The following is a 19,296-nucleotide window of genomic DNA, read 5'->3' as shown; positions in this document are numbered from 1 at the left end:
AAATCTTTGAATGGCTCTCCTGGAAACTTGTGTTTTTTGAATTATGACACTATTGAAGTAAATGAGCGATATGTTCACCCGTATCTTTTTCAAACACATTATGCCATTTAGCGTACTAGTCTTAATTTTTGTGTATATCATTTTATGTGAGTTTGCCGATTTTCATTAATTTTCGTTTGCTTAGAAAAAAAGGAATTTGATTAATTATGGCCGTATGCATTCGATATTATTTTATTTATGTTGTTTTTGCTTTCAGTTGTGCTTCTAGTGCAGAAATAGCATTAATTACTAAATTTTAATTTGCATTCGTAGTTATTTGTGACCGGCTAAATGATGTGTTAAGTTTGTGTTAATTTTCTGTTGTTTTTTTCTACATCGAGCTCATCACTTTAATAGAGCTAAAGGTCTAATGTGTGTGAAGGCCGCATTGTGTGTGGGGAATTTCGTCATGCATTTGGACAGAGTTTGTTTGACAATTATTTTAAGTGCACTAGCAGGTATAGTCCTGTAAGAGAAATGATAATAGTAATACAAAATAATAATTATTATGGCATTAGAAGGAAGTTATAATAATATAGACAGAATTTCTGATTTATGATTTATGACAGATACTCCGACCATTGCACCAAGTTTCAGAATGTAAAATTTTGTCGCCATAAATTAAGCTGTGGAATAAAAAAGCTACGCTGGTTTTCCCCGATTTTTGTGATGTACGATAATGGTGTAAATAGTTCTATTAAAATTTTAGTTACATAACTGCACTTGGTGCATGGGAGAGTAGTGCAAATGTATCCTGGAAAGATTCTAAATTTTGTTTTGTATGTACTTATATCAATGAAAACTATTTTACTATTTACTGAAGAAAGTTACCACTTAGCCTCATTATATTTGTTGCTTTGTATATACAGTACGATCTCAGAAGCTGTTCAACCGATTCGGATAGCATTTGTTAGAAAGGAGCCCAGAATGAAATTGTTACAACTTTTGTTAAAATAATTTAAAAAACTGATATTGAAGTTATTTAATATAACATTCCCAAAAAGGTAAAAACCCAAACCTAAACGTGTATGGAAGATGATACGCATATGGAAAGACCGTCATACCAGTTACGTTATCCCATCTTAATATTTCTCACAAGGAACCTTAAAATTTTTGCGACAGCCGTACGCAGTGTTTATTTGTAGCTGTCTCGCTAACGACTTACTAATATGTGGGAAGCAAGTCGGGCTCAATTGGGCTATGGCGCGCCAACAACTGCCCTAAAATGTCTTCTATTTCGACTGTTGAGAGGGAATATAACTCTATTTCAGAAACGTCGGTTGAAGAATACCCTATCCCTGACGTTTTTTCTTAAATGCCCATCTTATGTCAGAATATATTAAATTTTTTAGGGTGTTTTTCAAAATTTTTCTGAGATGCAGTAATATTCAACTCAACATTTGGGTCACATTCTTCTCATATCACCAAAAAATTTTTACATAGTAAAAATCTGTGTCTCCAGTTTTCTTTTCCAAATCCCTGAAAAAAGTGAACACAAATTTTATACGAACAGTTTGAGAAGTTTTCGAGATCGTACTGAATAAACAAAGGAATATAAATATATAATAAGGCAACCCCATGTGGTAACATTTCTTCAAAAAGGTGATAGAAACTTGTGTGGTGCAAGGATAGAAGCTATCTGCCAATTTTTTCAGAAACAAGGTTTATTCGAAATCATTACTGAACCAAATCAAATTTCTTCCGCACATTCTGAACCTGGCTGATTTCGGAACCATTTTTATAAGTTCGCTATAACATAACTGGCACGGTAGCAAATTCCGCCCAGGGATCTAATTTTTACATAATAATATTCTTGATCTAAAAAATTAAATAAAAAAAATATTCGTTTAATAATTATTAATTATAATTTAAAATTTTTTTATAAATAGGGAACCTATTAAGGATATATGTAGTGGGCTGTAATTTTGATGTAATACTTCTTCTAGGTACGTCACGTTCCTTATCGAAATTTTCATCCTTCTAATAGCACCTTGCTAGTGTATTGCTCCATATCTCCTCATTCTGAAGAGCACTGAATCTAATCCACAGCATTAGCATCGATTGGCTGCATGTGTTTTAAGAAAATCAGTTGAAGTTATTCATGCTAAGTGCCTTGAAAATGAAGTTTACAGAAAATTGTTTCACACATCTCGTATCAGCTTATTACCCACAACAAACACACTAAGTAGCAACAACTAGTCCAACATGTAAAAGTCATATTGACTGCACGCTTAAAAGTTTAAGCCCAAATTTCAAGCAATTTTTCAAATTTTACTGACCTAAATTGGCAACGTCCGACTTTACTACTACGTTTAATTGTATTCGGGTTGAAATAAAAACTTAACTAATCAATTAATCGGAGATCTAAACATATTTTTTTACCCAAAAATTTAAAAAAATCTAAATGTTGAAACTTGAATAAATTTAGTTTTGCAAAAAAAAAAACCCAGAGTTTAAGCTTATTGGTGTAAATTTTAAAATAGAAATTTTCATATGTGAAAAGTGTAGCAAGTCAGAGATTCTTTTTCACAACAATTTGTTTTACATATGAAGTTTATGATATCTTTTATTAAACAGATGTGATAGCTCAGTGGGTAGAGCACAGCACTCAAATCAGGGTCAAGCCTGTTCGAAACCAGGCCAGCGCCCACTAGACTTTTAATTGGTTTATAACTGCAAATGCAGATTTTGTACCACTATTTTGTACCTGGCCTAATGTATATAAGTAAAAAATTAGTTGCAGTTTAACGCGAACTCAACAAATAATGTTTACTGGGTATGCCACTGTATTAAATTTTATTCAGCTTTAATATCACCGAGCTTCAAAGCATTGACTAAACCAAGCTCCTAATTATAAAAAAGCTTCTTTCACTTCAAATCTATCTTAAAAGCGTTTAAAGAGCTTTTTATTTGCACTCACAGATTCAAAGTGCCGTTATTGTTTCGCCTATAATCACACAGTTTTGTGTTATTCTCAACTGATGTCTGCAAAATGTAAGTGAATTTTAATTTTAATCAAATTTTCACGCGGCTATTGTGGGTTTGTCTCATCTTCACACTTGGCTTATAAAAACATTATTTTATTAAAGTATGTATTTTAGTAGCCATACTCCGTAAAAGCAGTAACAGCTTACAATGTCACTGAGTGTCGTTTGAGTGTGGGGAACAGTGGTGACGTGCAACTTGGTAACTGATCTACGGGTTTGACCCTTTTCAGCTATCGCTATCACCTTTTTGGATTGTTATTATTATTATTATTTATTTATTATTACGGCGTTTTAAGCCTAAAACTTAGATTATTACAAATTATAAGTACATTTTAATAATAATAGGATTTCTAGAATTTGGGGTGTCGGAATGGATGAGATTCCGATCAGCACGAGGACTGGTGGTCCCAACGGGCGACTTTTGGAGTCATCTCATTGGGAGGTTGGAAGAAATGTGTTTTCAATCCTGCCCTACTCCAATACGTATGATTACACAGTTTTATTATTTATGCTGTCGGAATGCATTTGATTCCGGTCAATCCAAAAGCTAGCAGCTCAGGAGAATGAGCCACTCTTATCGGACGGTTGGAAAGGACGTGTTTCCAATCCTCCCTGTACCAGCTTTTATGTAAACCTAATTAATTATAATATACTATTGTTTTATTATTTTTGCAGGAATAGACGTGATTCACATGAACACTCCAACTGTTTGTCTGGGACGATATTTTCAGGAACTCTTTGTAATTTGATTGCGAGCGATATATGTATTTGACCTGATGCATTAGGTTCCTCTGTGTCTGTTTGGATTGCCATGTACGCTGAAGGATCAGTAACATGAAATACAGATACAAAATAATTCGGCTTATTGGAAGGGTTTTGCAATATTCTAATAAACTGTTTTTGAAGGTGTTTAAGTTTTCACAATTTTTATCATGATTAGGTAGTTCATTAAAATATTTCAGGCCTTTGTAAAATAAATTTTGCTGTCCATTTATGTTTTGAAAAGACGTAATCTAAAATTATTATTTTCCCTGATTATGTAAGAGTGGGTTTCATTCACATAAACAAGTTTTTCACTTAGGTAGGCTGGTAATTTACCATGCTTGATATAAAATACAAATTTCATACTATGGTAACATATTAACTGTTTCACACTCAACCAGTTTAATGCATCGATCATACCCTCTATGGAAGTGTCGTACCTCACTTTCAACATAAATCTCATAGCTTTGTTTTGCATAATTTGTAACCTGTCTACTTGTGTTTCATTGGCAATAAAGAATATTGTAGGGCAATATAAGAAGTGCGGTTCTATGATGGATCTATAAACTTTCAACTTATATTTCTTACTAATTAATTTAATGATCTCTTCCAAAATCCAATTTTTTTGCCCATTTTGGTAACAATATAATCAATATGATCCATAAACCTCAGCTTATTGTCAATCAGGATCCCTAAGTACTTAAATATTTTGACATCCTCAATGCTCGTATTAATTATTTTTAGATCTTAATTAACTGATTCTTTATTGTTTGTCCTACATAAAACCATGAACTTAGTTTTGTTAACGTTAAACTTGAGTTCATTAATGCAAAGCCATCTATACAATGAGTCCAAATCTTCTTGCATTTTGCTCCTTGCTATTGAAATGTCTGTTTCATTTACTAAAACCGGATTTTCTGCAAACAGAAATTAATTCTAGGCATTCTATTGGATAGCAGAAGGAAAAATTAAAATTATCTAGAATATTCAAAGTGATAAAATGTAATCGTTCACACAAAAGTTATCAGAAGGTCGGTCCAGTCCAAAACAACCAGTAGCTCAGCACCTATTTGAAAAATTGGGTAAAACTACATACAGAGTTTACGCAAGTTTTATGTAACTCTTGACATTTTCTAAAACTACCTCCTATGGATCCAAAGGCGATATTTTTGGATAGTCTAATAAAAATAAGGGAAAATGTTGATTTTAATCACGAAACTTTTTAGCTCTGATCGCCCGCAATAAATAGCTGCAACGAAAGTGGATTCTCAAATGGGTTGTCAAATAGGATGTCAAATGGGTTGTCGAATGGGTTGTCCCATGGGTTATCCAACGGGTTGTCGTATGGGCTGTCAAATGGGTTGCCAAACATGTTTTTAAATCCATACAAAACTCAGTCCTATCAGTAAGTTCTAAGAAATCGTCCATACTGTAATCAAATGATTTAAAGCCATATATGTGATCTCACCTAAATCATTCACAGTAAACTTCTTTTTACGAAAAAAATATAGATATTTCATAGTAAAATGTGTTTGTTCCGTGATTTTACAAAAAAAAAAAAAAGCTACCCTTTTGTAAGTATAGGTTGGAAGCAATCATTTAATATCAGCCAACATCTTATTCACATTCAATGTATATTTTTACAATTATTGAATTTAATTTGGATTGTATAGGATGTGCATACATGTGTTAGCATTAGAGCGTTACTTATTAATAGAATAAAATTATTTGAAACGTTAGCTAAAACCAAATGTGCTTACAAAGTTCTTCAGAAGTATCGTCCTTAAACCTCAAGTGTACATTTACCGGAATTCGAATAGCAATTAAGTATGATTACAATCTAAAAATGTAGTTAATTCTGCATCATTTAATATTTTAATCAAATTCAATTGTATTTATTATGATTGAAATATTACAACCCACAATTACTTCAGAGAAATTAATTGCAACCATTTTTTGTTTACAGTCATTTATTGTGAAATCGAAATTTTTTCGAAATCATTTGCATGTTAATGATTTCAAATACTCATCTGCTATAATTAATGATGGCAAACATTATTTGTGTACAATCATTGATTGTAAAAAGGTTGTGATTGCTATCAATTCCAAAATAATAGCACTTTCGTTCTTCTTAAGACCTACTTTTACGCATCTGACAATGTTTGAATTTCTGCGAATGGTTTCTTGGTCGAACCATCCAAAATTGTACCATTTCGTGTTGGTTTCTAGTTATAATAAACCAATAATATTTGTACAGCAGCGGACAGAAAAATATAAAATTTGAGCAATATAATTGTTTTTACTTTATTTTCGATATTTTAACAAACAACTTCTGCTTAAGAAATGCTTTGTAAAACTTGAAAATTCCAGCACATTTTACGAAAATACCAAATTTTTTTTCTGGGGTTCTATGAATTTTGCAAGTATGAAGTTTTGCTGTCTAATCTGATTACAAATCATAATTATCTCAAAAAGGAAGTATTTTGCCTGCTCCAAAGCAACATCAAAATATATTTTAAAACGCTTATGAGATTGGTTTAAATATTTTTCGCTAAACTTAATATAAAATAAAAATTAATTGCTCCTGTATATGTGATGTCTGGTTCGGAAGCCATTTAAGTTTTTAATGTCTGCATATTTGATGATTTCAATCGTACAATTTGATTGCATCTTTGGATTGATTTAAATCAAATTTATGATAAGCTGAGTCCTTATAATCAAATCTATTGCAGTTAATGATTGTGGATTGTAAATTATACAAATTTAAATAAATGCGTTTTTTTACTGTGGGCCTTTAATACATTAAATAATGCTGCTGTTCAGTGTTTGAGAATTTATATATTGCTTTTACAATTCAAGTCATGTATTTCATTCATTTAGCACTTTATTTTCGACTAACTTTCACTCTTTCGTCATGTTTGATCAACTACTGGGTATGCTAATTTATTGAATACAAATTATTTAACACCTTATTAAAATAAAATGTTTTGTTGCAGAAATTAAATCACATGAAAAATCTTCAATGAGATTGTTGAATAAAGAACTCTGTCCAGAAAAACCTGGGTCAAAATTGACCCAAAAACCTTATAAAGGTTAATTAGTAAAACACCATTAAACTTCAGATGTTGTTTTACGATTTCAGAAATTAACACGAAATCTTGGTTGTGCTAGAGCTAAACCGATCTCAGATTCATATTCATCACATCAAACTGACTATGCCTGCAGATACTTTTTTTTACTTTGCATGCTGATTTTATAAACAAAAAAGTTTTATACTATACTATAATTTCTGGAAACCTGTCATGATGACCCTAGTATATACACACTAGGGCGGGTCGATTTAAAAATCGCTCATTGCTCTGTGAAAATCGTATTCTATGGATCAAAATAAGAAACTTTTCCAAAGGAACCATACCTCTAAAACGAATTCTGACGTCCCCCCCTTTGGGTTGAACTGTTGGGTAGAGGCAATTTCAATTCTACCTGCTGTGTCTTGTGGTGTCTTAAAAAAAAACAACACAAGCAATTTTACGATCTGCAATTGTGTCACAGTGATACCTTCATTTTTTAAAACGGTTGAATAAAAAACCCACACAACTATGTTTACGACATGCAAATGCATCACAGTGATGCCTTGGTTTTAAAAGGGGGTTGTAAAAACGCTAATTTGTAATAATTTTTTTTAATTTCTTTTCCATTACTAAGTTAAAATCATTTTTTCATTTACATATGTTTTGACTAAATAAATTTTTAAAGAGAAAAATAAACTCCAAAAAGAAAAAACATAGGCACTTAAAAGTCGGATTTTTCAAAATTTGCCCCTACGACCCAAAGGGGGGGGGGGGCATCGGAATTCGTTTTAGAGGTATGGTTCCTTCGGCAAAGTTTCTTATTTTGATCCCTAGAATATGATTTTCACAGAGCAATGGGCGATTTTTTTGCCTCCCCACAAATCGACCCGGCCTAATACACACATAGGAATATATATGTATGCAAGCACCGGTTATTAATATATTTGAAAAGATAAGTGATTTCAATAGCGTGCTATAATATTGCGATTAGCGTTTTGTGTGAGTTCATAAGTTTTTGTGGGAATGAAATGAATAAAAACCTAAGTACAAACGTACAAACCAACATACGTAGGTGGCTATGCAAATATTTATTTATTAATAACTAAACAATTGTGTTGTACTAACTAAGGGTACATTAAAAACGAACAACATTAAAACGATTTGAGTAAAAATATACTGAAAATACATATGAGGGCAAAAAAATAGTAAAACAAGTAAAGGTGTCTAAGTTCGGGTGTAACCGAACATTATATACTCAGCGTGAGCTTCAATTGTACATTTCATTTCAGATAAATTACTTTTCAACAGTAAAACTTGATAAGTTAAATATCATTTATTCAAAACTATTTCTTGATAAGTTCTAGGTTATTATTCTAGTCTACGACCCTTTTAAATTTGTTTTATATCTAATTTTCCGTGGTCTTTAACCGATCCCATCCATTTTTACTAGAAATATTTTCTGCTATAAGGAAAATGTGTGTACACAATTTCATTAGGGAATGTTAACTTTTTTTCGAGTTATGGCTCCCGAAACAAGAAAATTGTTTAGTCATAAAACGGGCGGTGTCACATCAATTTCAGAAATTTTAGTGTTTTCCAATTTAATGATATAATTCAATTTAGAAAGTAAAATTCTATTCTACGACCCTTTTAAAAATCTTTTATAAAAAAGTGGTCTTTAACCAATCTCGTCCACTTTCCCTAGAAATTTTTCCTGCTATAGGGAAAATGTGTGTACCCAATTTTATTATATGGCTCCGGAAACTTAGTAAGTTGCTTAGTCATAAAAAGGGAGGTGCCACGCCCATTTTTTTAAATATGAAATTTTTCCTATTTATAAATCAAGTTGGGAAATGAAATACCATTGATATACAGCTCTTTTTTGCAAAGATATAGCTTATTTTTATCAAGAGTCTCAATATCAGTCCACGTGTCGAATTTTAACATTCTAGGTGTATTATTTACTAAATTATCAGGCTTTTTGTGTTTTCCAAAATGTTATATATATAAAAAGTGGGCGTGGTTATCACCCGATTTCACTCATTTTCATCTTCTGGGTCCGGGTAAGATCTTGTACCAAATTTGGAGAACATATCTCAATATTTACCCAAGGTATCGTGTTCACGGGCAGACGGACGGACGGACGAACGGACATGGCTCAATCAATTTTTTTTTCGATTCTGATGATTTTGATATATGGAAGTCTATATCTATCTCGATTCCTTTATAGCTGTGCAACCAACCGTTACCCAATCAAAGTTAATATACTCTGTGTGCAAAGCGCGCTGAGTATAAAAATAAACAAAAACTTAAATGAACAGCTGACGAAGAGAACACGTCTGAGAAAAGCCTCTCTTTTGTGCTGCGGCTTTAAACGTGGGAGCTAGTTAGATTGTGATCTCAAAATGGGATGGCATTTGCGCAAAACAAAAAATAATCAACAACAATAAATAGACATGACATTCGGAAGCTCAAGCAAAGCTTTTGTTACTGATGGCTTAACCATTATCAGTCGTGGATACTGCTGTGACAGTTCAACAACCAAATAAACGGCAACGGAACATCGACACGCGCTTAACGTTGAGCAAACGACTTGATGTCTGTCAAGATAAGAGAAAAAAATAATAAATAAAAATAAAAAACAGAAAGCAAAAGTGGCGCATACAGAAAAATGGGAATTAATTAACCTGAAAATTCACACAGTTATCTCAAAATAATATAAAGAAAGATAGTACACGTCCAACAATAATTATAGTATCCACATACATGCATATATATACATAGGTGTAATATATTATTTGAAATAGTAAACAAGTGTTTCTAAGCAATTGGTTTCAGTTCTTGGACGCGACTTAACAGTTCGTTGAGCAAAGTGCACGTAATGAAAAGGTGACCAAAATATTTATATATATGTATAAATAAGTATATGTATGTTTATATACATGAATCAAACCTCTTTTGTGGCTCTCAAAAAGTGTTTTACCATCCAGAGTTAAAAAAAATCCAATAAATCCAAAAGAGAATATATACATAAAAGTATATAAATACAAATAAAAATAAACGAACAGCTGTGTGAAGAAGTGAATCTTTTGAAATAAACGAGCAGGTTCTCAGTCACTTTTTCCAAATCGCCCTCCTATCAACGACGTTGGTATCTACGAGAGAGCTACTGGGTTTACTTTCAGAGCGAGCGTATAGTGCTATAAGCTTCAAAATGCAACAGACTTCCTGGCTTTTGAGACCGGTAATGCCGCTTATGTTGCTGGCTTATTTATTGTTGGTGAGTGTCATAGTAATAGCAACAACCCGCACCTGTTGATGATTTATGTTTTGTTTATTTTTATTTTTTGCTCTTTCATTGTTATGCTAATGCTTTATTACAAAATCAATTTGCATGTTCTTTGTAAATATATTAACCCAAAATTTATTTTTACTTAAACTAGCCTTAAACATTTTTAAATTTATTTTTTGCGAAAGGAAATTGCTATTTATTTTTAAAATAATATATGTGCATGTGTGTACTTTTTTATATGTATATTAGTATCGTGAATGAAAACTTGATTTATTGATATTTCAAATAAAATATATAAATCTGTACATATTTCTTCAGCGACCTATAAATTCCTATAAAACATAATTTGTAAAAACTGGCTCGAGGTCTCTTGTGTTGAAATATATCGGGGGAAAAACAAAACACTTTTTGTTTTTTAATACACCTGATCTCGAGCCAGTTTCTACAAATTATGTTCTAAATAAAATATACTTAAATTGTGTGAAGAAAGAGTTAAAACTACTTCAATATAAATTCACTCTTTTTCACTTGCATCACGCAAACATTATATTGATCATCAAGCCTTGCTTAGATAACCTATCAGCATGCTGGGCTCGCGCACCAATTTGCTTCTATGCTTCTTTGATATCGTTATATTTACGTTGTTGTTGTTGTGGCGACCTTTTGTTTATCTGTGCCTGGTGTTTCGGTATTGCATTGTGATGTGCGATGTTTGGGAAGTTACGCTACCATATATTAATTTTATTTAAATGTTCCTCAAAATTTAGCGACAAAATTGAAAAACATCGGCAGTTATTATTAGATAGAGAAATTCATTTGTACTGAAACGATAAATCTTAGGCGGTTAAACTATTTATCAGCTGATGCCGACTAGTAATTGTTTTATTATCGGTAGCGACGTTTTTCTTTGTTATCGCCGAGGTCATCAGCTTCTGATTGGTTTCTCATAGGTTTGTTATCAAGGTTTGACAGATGTGCCATCGATTTTACCTTGAAGAGATACCAACAGCATCTTTCATAACAAGCTGATAAGTCATCGATAACATTTCGATAAATAATCGATTACTTTTCGATAACAAATCGATTACTTTTCAAAAAGTTATGTGTCATAATTCCACTATAATAAATATGTTTTTTGAAGCTGTGCCTAAATCTCCTGGTTTAAATAGCGCCAATATTTTTATACTCAGCTGAGCAGAGCTCACAGAGTATATTAATTTTGTTCGCATAACAGTACCCCGTAACGGCATAAACTAATCGAGATAGATATAGAATTATATTATCAAAATGATCTGGGCGAAAAAAGAAATTCATTTAGCCATGTCCGTCCATCCGTCTGTCCGTAAACACGATAACTTGAGTAAATTTGAGGTATCTTAATGAAATTTGGTATGTAAGTTCTTGGGCACTCATCTCAGATTGCTATTTAAAATGAACGAAATCGGACTATAACCACGCCCACGTTTTCGATATCGAAAATTTCGAAAAACAGAAAATGTGCGATAATTCAGTACCAAAGACGGATAAAGTGATGAAACTTGGTTGGTGGGTTGACCTTATGACGCAGAATAGAAAACTAGTACAATTTTGGACAAAGGGCGTGACACCGCCTACTTTTAAAAGAAGGTAATTTAAAAGTTTTGCAAGCTGTAATTTGGCAGCTGAGTATGTAATGTTCGGTTACACCCGTACTTAGCCTTCCTTACTTTTTTATCGTTTGGGAAATCTCATACAATTTTAGGTTGAACTTTAACCTCGAATCTGGACACGGAGAAGCATACATCATATTGGGTCCCAGGGCATATGGGAATAGAGGGAATGAAAAAGCGGACGAACTAGCTAAAAAGGCAGCATCCCTTCAAGCTTGCTCCGTAGACGCCCCAATTAGACTGGACGAGATTAAGCGAAGGCAAGAGGTTCACATTATCGACCAAGTGGGAAAGGCGTGGGTTCAAGCGCGGGGCTGTAAAGTGTCGAAGATTATGTGTAGGTCTTACAACCGTAGACTAATAAAATTGCTTCTATCATTAAAAAGAGAGGACTGTAGACTCATGACGGGTATTCTGACTGGACGCTGCCTTCTGGCGTCATATGCCTTTGAATTAGGCTTAGTCAGTGATAGCAGATGTAGGAAGTGCGTGTTGGAGGAGGAAACGATCGAGCACATTCTGTGCTCGTGCTCTGCACTTGCCAGGCTGAGACTCCAGCTATTAGGAGTGATACAGCTATCAGATTTAGAAGCAGCAAATGGCTTAAGTCCTTGGAAGCTTATAGTATTTGCCATGAGGACGGAGTTATTTTATAACATAGGTCCTGGTTTTTGATAGGGTTTTTCAGTTTGGTCGGTAAAACAAACGTCTGGTAATACTACGGACTCAATCAGTCTATGTGAGGTCTTCATGAACCGGCCAGTTCAACCTAACCTAACCTAACCTCGAATAACTACTAGACGAGTTAAGTTGGCAGAAAATTTTAAATTTCCTATATGAATAAGTATAGGTAATGACTTTGGTAATAAGGGTTAGAGCTCTGGTACACTTTTTATAAAACTTGTAAATTTCCTAAGCGATTTATAATGAAGAACTAAACTACGATGAGGTACCTCTAAACATTAAAAGAAAACGCTTAAATTTAAAAAAAAGCTACGCTATTGAATGTCCTGAACAACAATTTCCAATACGAAAAGGAACCAACAAAATTTTTGTTGGCCCACCCTAAAATATTTCCCAACCTACCAAAAAGGGGCGTTTGCGTCCTAACATGAGATTTCGTGAATGCATTCCAAGTTGGAAGTATGTAAAGGTATTTCCACTTTCACACAATATTATGAATTTGGTTTCTTGTTTCTTAATTTCGAAACCCGTTTAAGATAATAATTGAAATCATATTTGCTATTTATTTTCACTTTTATCCAAACTTCATTTAAGCTAAATATTCAACGTCAAAGCGGTAAAATACGTTGTGTTATTTTTTTCCAATTAACATACATTGCAAGTTTTCGCAACAGCTGTTACTTTCTGAGCTCTCTTATTTAGGTATTTTGTTTGTGCCGCAACTTTTATTAACAAAATGATTAATACATTGTTATAAATAATTTAAAAAAAAAAACAAAAATAAATGTAAGGCGCGATAACCTCCGAAGAGATCTAAGGCCGAGCTTCTCTTCCAATTTGCGTCGTGCTCCTCTTGATTTTCCCTATAATTTGGCCGGACGGGACCTACATGTTTTATGCCAACTCCGAACGGCATCTGCAAGGCAGGTGCGAGCTTTTCATGGCAGAAATACACCCGGAGCGCTTGCCAAACACTGCCGAGGGGCGACCCCGCTTAGAAAAATTGTCTTTTAATTAAAAAACCTTATTTCTAAAGTTTTGATGTTACTTTGCCCGGGGTGCGAACCCAAGGCATACGGTGTGGTAGGCGGAGCACGCTACCATCACACCATTGTTATAAATATGTTTGTTTAATTTTGCAAACTATTTGTTTGCACTTAAGTCCCTATTCTCTTTTGAAGAACACAAAAAAACAAATTGTTTTTAATATTTGCTACTTTGAAGTTAAAATGTTGCCTCATGCAGAGTCATTTGTTAATATGAATAATGAAAAGACTCCATTCATATAAAATAATTTGTTGATGTATGTGCATATTTGCACATATATTTTGTGGCATATGACTGTATGTATTTGCTTTTATGAGAGTTTGTTTTAAACATTTCACGGCGGTTTGCTCATGGGAATGAAGAAGTGTGAGTTATGAGTCACAGTTTAGTAGCAAACATTAGCGGAAAATTCAACCAATTGGCCAATCAAAAATTACTAAAATGAAATGGGAAATATTTGTTTAATTTTTTCGGAGATGTTGACCAAACTTTATAATAATATTAGTCTTCGATTTACTGCAACTTTTATTTAAATTTATTGTGGTTACCTTTCTGCCTATTACTGTATGTTGGGGATTTTAAGGTATTTAAGAACCTCTTCAGATGACCCGCTCACAAAAGCGACAGATTCCTCTATTAGATATATTTGGCTTACTTAGATAACAATGTAGATTCTAGTGTCCCGTACAGAACCCAATGAGAGATCCTCCTGCTTAGATTAATGAGTTTGACTGATATTCTCGTTGCTTGGAGTATAAACAATTTGGCCAGTGTATGATTTGGGCAGTCCACCGCTGTTGACTGAACTGCTTTGTTTTTCAGTTACTTATGGTTCCCCTAATGTGTGCTTTTGGGAGTCTACAGAAGGGCTCTCGACCATAGAATGCTGCTGTAGCATTCAGCTTGGCTGGATATTCTGCCTGCTTATTAGCTTCATTTACCTGATGATGGTGAACCCACCCTTGTTTTTAGTTCCAAGAATGTTTAGAACTTCAATGCAATCCACTACCTTAGAATTAGATGCTTAAGACTTTAAGGCATGAAGGCTGCCTGGATGTCTGACATAATGAAGGTACTCCTAAAAAATTTGCCTCTCCGTAGGCATTCCCAACCGTAAACTTATATTGCATGGATTTCTGCCTGAAAAGTAGTGGGGTAACAGCCCATTCCTATCGAATTCTTTAAGTTCGTCTCATAGATACAAGCTCCCATTTTTTTCGTCATCAAACTTCGATTCATTCGTGAACTATACCTCTGAGTCCAGGATCATTATATAAATTGCTAAAGAGTTCCGACACCAATGAATACCTTAAAGTTTCACGGACTCTGAGTATAGGGGCCATTGCATAACATTGTTATAATTTAGGATTTTCTTATTAGCTTCATAGGATCATACTTCGTTGTAACCAGGAACTTCTTTTAGGCGGTTAGTTTGTTGTGGCCGATTACGATTTACTTTTAATTGACCACAATGTGTGTAACCGGGATATTTACTCTTTCTTAGCGGTTACTACTTTTCTGAAACCGATTAGCTACATTCTTGTAACCGCCCATATTCATTTTGTAACTGACTGTGTACATTTATATTTTGAAACGGTTTAGTTTTTTGAAACCGACTATTGTTTTTAACCGGTTACCTCTTCTTATGAAAGTGGTGACTTTTTCAAGAAGAGGTAATTTATTTTGAAAACTTTTCGAAAACAATTAAAATTTTCAGAACCGTAACTTTTTTCGAAATCCTCGATTTTATTACAGGTAACCTTAGAACTGGTAATTTTTATTCAAAGGATTTTGGAACCAGTACCTTCTCTGTAAACTGTTACTTTTTTTTAACCGGCTATCTACTTTTTGTTACCTTTTATTTTGAAACCCTTTTATTTTTTAAAACCGCTTATTATTTCTTTGAAAAAGTTACTTGTTTTTTGAAACTGGTAACATTTTTTTAAAACTTCGACTTTTAGTTCTATTGATCTTGTTTGAAACTTTGTACCATTTTAGAAATCATAACTTTTCGAACCTAACTCTTTTTTAGAATTTTAAACATTTTTGTAAAATCGTATTGATCACAGGAATAAGAGTGAAAGGAAGAAATATCCAATACCAATAAATTGGTGTCATATTTATTGATATAACTAAAAAGGTGTAATGGTCTGATTATAATTTTAACAACCCGTTTGTTGTTAACAAAGAAACAAAACATGTTTGCCTGTTAAACTAATATAGTATGAGTGAAAAAATAAAATTCAAAATTTGGTAAGTAATATTAAAATTTATTTTAAAAACTTAAACGGCGGCCGTAACGGTGTGACGGTACCGTGCTCCTCCTACTACACCGAATGCCCTGGGTTCAAGTCCGGGGAAAAGCAAAATCAAATTAATTTTTTCAATTAAAATCAGTTTTTTCAAAGCTTTGGCAGAGGTTTAGAAAAACGTTTGTTTTTACTTAAATGTTTTGTATCATTTAGTTATACTTATTTTAACAAAATAATTCTTGGAAATTCTTCGTCAGTATGCTTCTTCATTTGTGTTTTTTTGAAGTGTCAAATACAAAAACTTTTATGTCACACAAAATTTTCCATCATTTTTATTTTTCTAAGAATTGATGTGTCTTTAAAGAAGAATTTTTTTTTCTAAAAGTGCTCGTTATCCAAACAATGACTCAATTCACAAGACTCCCTATTGTGTTAAGGAGTATTTTTTTAAACACGACACATGTCAGCACTACAATGATTTGTACGTCGTAGGTACTAAGATACATCCGTAAGAAGGGCCTTCAGTAAAAAGCATTTGAAGATCTAAATTTATGCAACTACTTATCTTTTTATTTATACATATCAGTAGATATTTTGTAACGAAAAACCTCTGAAATTTTAAAAAATATGAAGCAGGATGCGAATTCATTATCACAAGTCTAAGACGAATTGACGCGTACGCACTTTCAACAAATAATAATTTCACTCTGCCTCATATTTTTCATTACTCATGATTCAATTACTAGAGGTTTGTTCTTCAATGATGACAGATTTTTGACACTCCCACATTGAAAAATCTGGACGGGTTGCTTTTACGAAATAAGAAAAACGTGGAATAATTCAATCCCCTTCAGTGAACTTGTAGTAGACAAGTATCTTTGGTAGTATATTAGTAGTGATAATAAATTTGTAAATGCCAAAAGTTTTTGGGCAAATAATTCATTTTCTACTAAATATTTCGTGAATTGATAAAATTTTGTTGGTTTGGTCATTCTTTCAGAAATTGTTTGAAGAATGCCGTACGTTAGAATTTTATTCAAAAATGCACTATCACAAAATTTGTTTCCATAACTCCCTACACGAGCATAAGTTCATAAGAGGGAGTTAATGAAAAGCATTCTGAGATGAAGTGTTCTTCAATCTAACTCTAATATAGCGCGGTTTTGTGACAAATCCTGAATTGGTAAATTTTTGAAAAAGATTTTGAGATAGCATGATTTTGAACAGGCAGCCGACATGGGGTGATACGCTACTCCGCAGCCGCAATGAACTGACAAAAACAAAAATAAAAGAAAATGGCGTATTGTCTTAGAACTGTATATTCCTGCCTTGACTTTGACAGAAGAGTTAGGCTCTTGTGCGTTCCTGCTACTCAGGGAGTATTCACCTTTTTATTCTGAAATTTCGGAAAGTCCTTTTCCGTTAAGTATTCATGGAAGCGTTCCGGATAAACCGTTAATTTAGAATATTCGGAATACCTTCATTTGATACTACCTCACGAGGTTCAAATATGTATAATATTCCAAATATAAACCAAGTCTCCAAATTCTTAAATGGAGACGAATGTTCCGAACATACGGAATTAATAGAACAGAAGGTCAACTTTTAATACGCGCCCAACAATGTCGAGAGCAGAGTCAAAATACCCGTATTGACCTCGATAACAAAAATTCGAAGGCGGAAAAAAAAATTTAACTCGTTCAAAAGATATTGACGAAAAATCGAAAAATGACCCCGGGTTACGTTGGCGGGCTTCAGCCGAGCTTATAAAAAATTATCCTGTCCGGTCCATCCATGAGGTGGGATCACAATTAAATGCGTGTAAAATCTCTTTGTATACAAGATCTTTTTCAGTTCACAAACAAATTACAACAACCACATGAAAATAGCCAACTTCAAATGCAAATATCTCCGGACAGAAATACAATTTTTCTTTTCCGCCTTAGGATTATTGTTGTCGAGGTCACCTCTCTCGATATTTTTGAACGCGTATTAGCATGAGACTCCTGTTCTAAACTTTTACCTGAATAAGTTAACATGCCCAATGAGTACATTTCGTTATGGCATCTCCATGATTTACTAATGATATTTATACGTGAATCAATTTAATAGTCGAAGTTTTGACGTTGAACGATGAATTATGAATTGGTTTAGCTTTCGTATGTTCATAGGTTTACGAAAGTGTGCGCTTCCTTAGTGTCCGTACTTTTCATAAAACCTATGTTCAGCTACACTAATAGATCATGGCATAGTTAATAAATTCATCATAAAATTAAAATAAATGTTCTAAGAATTATGCTGTTAAGTACTTATCGGATATTTGTAAACTGATTGCTTCCTATTTCTACTACTAATATTTTTGGAAAATTCGCAAAGAAACAACACAGCTAACGGATGCCAATTCGATTTGGGAGCAAAATGGCTGCAATTGTCAAAAAATGTGTCTGTCGAGCAAACCGTTTGTGATTGAATCATGTTCACTACTCAAATATTTTCATTATTGTTTTTTTCGCCTACCAAGTTTTAGTATGCAAACTTTACAACAAGCGTTTTATGAAACATTGCGCGTCACTGCATCAAAGTATGTCCTCATACTCTAAACTTACTGAAAGATCCGACAAATAAATAAAATAGCATGTTTGACAATAAATTAGCACACTTGACGTACATTCATACATACGTTGCCGAATTCAACTGTAGCTTATTTTAAAGTAAACTCTTTGAGAAAACCATCGTATTCAAATCGTATAAGCTGCACAGTGATTCCTTTCGCATAAACAAAGATACTTATTACCTAGGCTCAGTGAAATTCATACAAGTACAAGTTGGTGTTAAATGGTAACGTGTTTTAGTTAAAGAAGCCATCTCATTAAATCGCATGCCGATTGTAAAAACTACAATAAATAAAGCTTTGCATATCATATCGATAGGTTTGCACAGGAATAACTAATTCGAAAATATTTACATATGTACATACTAGGCCGGGTTGATTTGTCGGGAGGCAAAAAAATCTCCCATTGCTCTGTGAAAATCATATTCTAGGGATCAAAATAAGAAACTTTGCCGAAGGAAACATACCTCTAAAACGAATTCTAGTGTCCCCCAATTTGGGTCGAAGTTTTGGGTAGGGGCAAATTTTGAAAAATCAAACTTTGAAATGCATATGTTTTTTCTTTTTGGAGTTTATTTTTCTCTTTATAAATTTATTTACTCAGAACATATGTAAGTGAAAAAATGAATTTAACTTAGTAATAGAAAAGAAATTAAAAAAAATTATTAGAAATTAGCGTTTTTACAACCCTTTTAAAACCAAGGCATCACTGTGATGCATTTGCATGTCGTAAACATAGTTATGTGGGTTTTTATTCAACCGTTTTAAAAAATGAAGGTATCACTGTGACACAATTGCAGATCGTAAAATTGCTTGTGTTGTTTTTTTTAAGCCACCACAAGACACAGCAGGTAGAATTGAAATTACCATTTCCCAAAAGTTCGAACCAAATTGGGGGACAC

General features: G+C 33.2%; 1 protein-coding gene across 6 annotated transcripts in view; it reads left to right on the top strand.

Annotated features, from left to right (window-relative positions):
• The first annotated feature begins 9,350 nt into the window (after positions 1-9,350).
• Positions 9,351-19,296, top strand: part of spz (Spaetzle domain-containing protein) — a 28,202-nt gene continuing 18,256 nt past the window's right edge. For 3 of the 6 annotated variants that reach the window (XM_067763193.1, XM_067763191.1, XM_067763188.1), the window contains exon 1: positions 9,357-10,139. In XM_067763193.1, coding sequence (XP_067619294.1) covers positions 10,074-10,139 — 66 coding nt within the window. In that variant the 5' untranslated portion in view covers positions 9,357-10,073. Of the gene's footprint in view, positions 10,140-19,296 lie in introns of all 6 variants that reach the window. The other 3 variants (XM_067763189.1, XM_067763192.1, XM_067763190.1) reach the window with 3 other exon arrangements.

The sequence above is a fragment of the Eurosta solidaginis genome, chromosome 1 (genome assembly GCF_040869045.1).
Source record: "Eurosta solidaginis isolate ZX-2024a chromosome 1, ASM4086904v1, whole genome shotgun sequence".
Taxonomy (NCBI): Eukaryota; Metazoa; Arthropoda; class Insecta; order Diptera; family Tephritidae; genus Eurosta; species Eurosta solidaginis.
The sequence above is the reverse complement of the archived record's forward strand: the minus strand, read 5'-3'. Positions and strand labels throughout refer to the sequence as shown.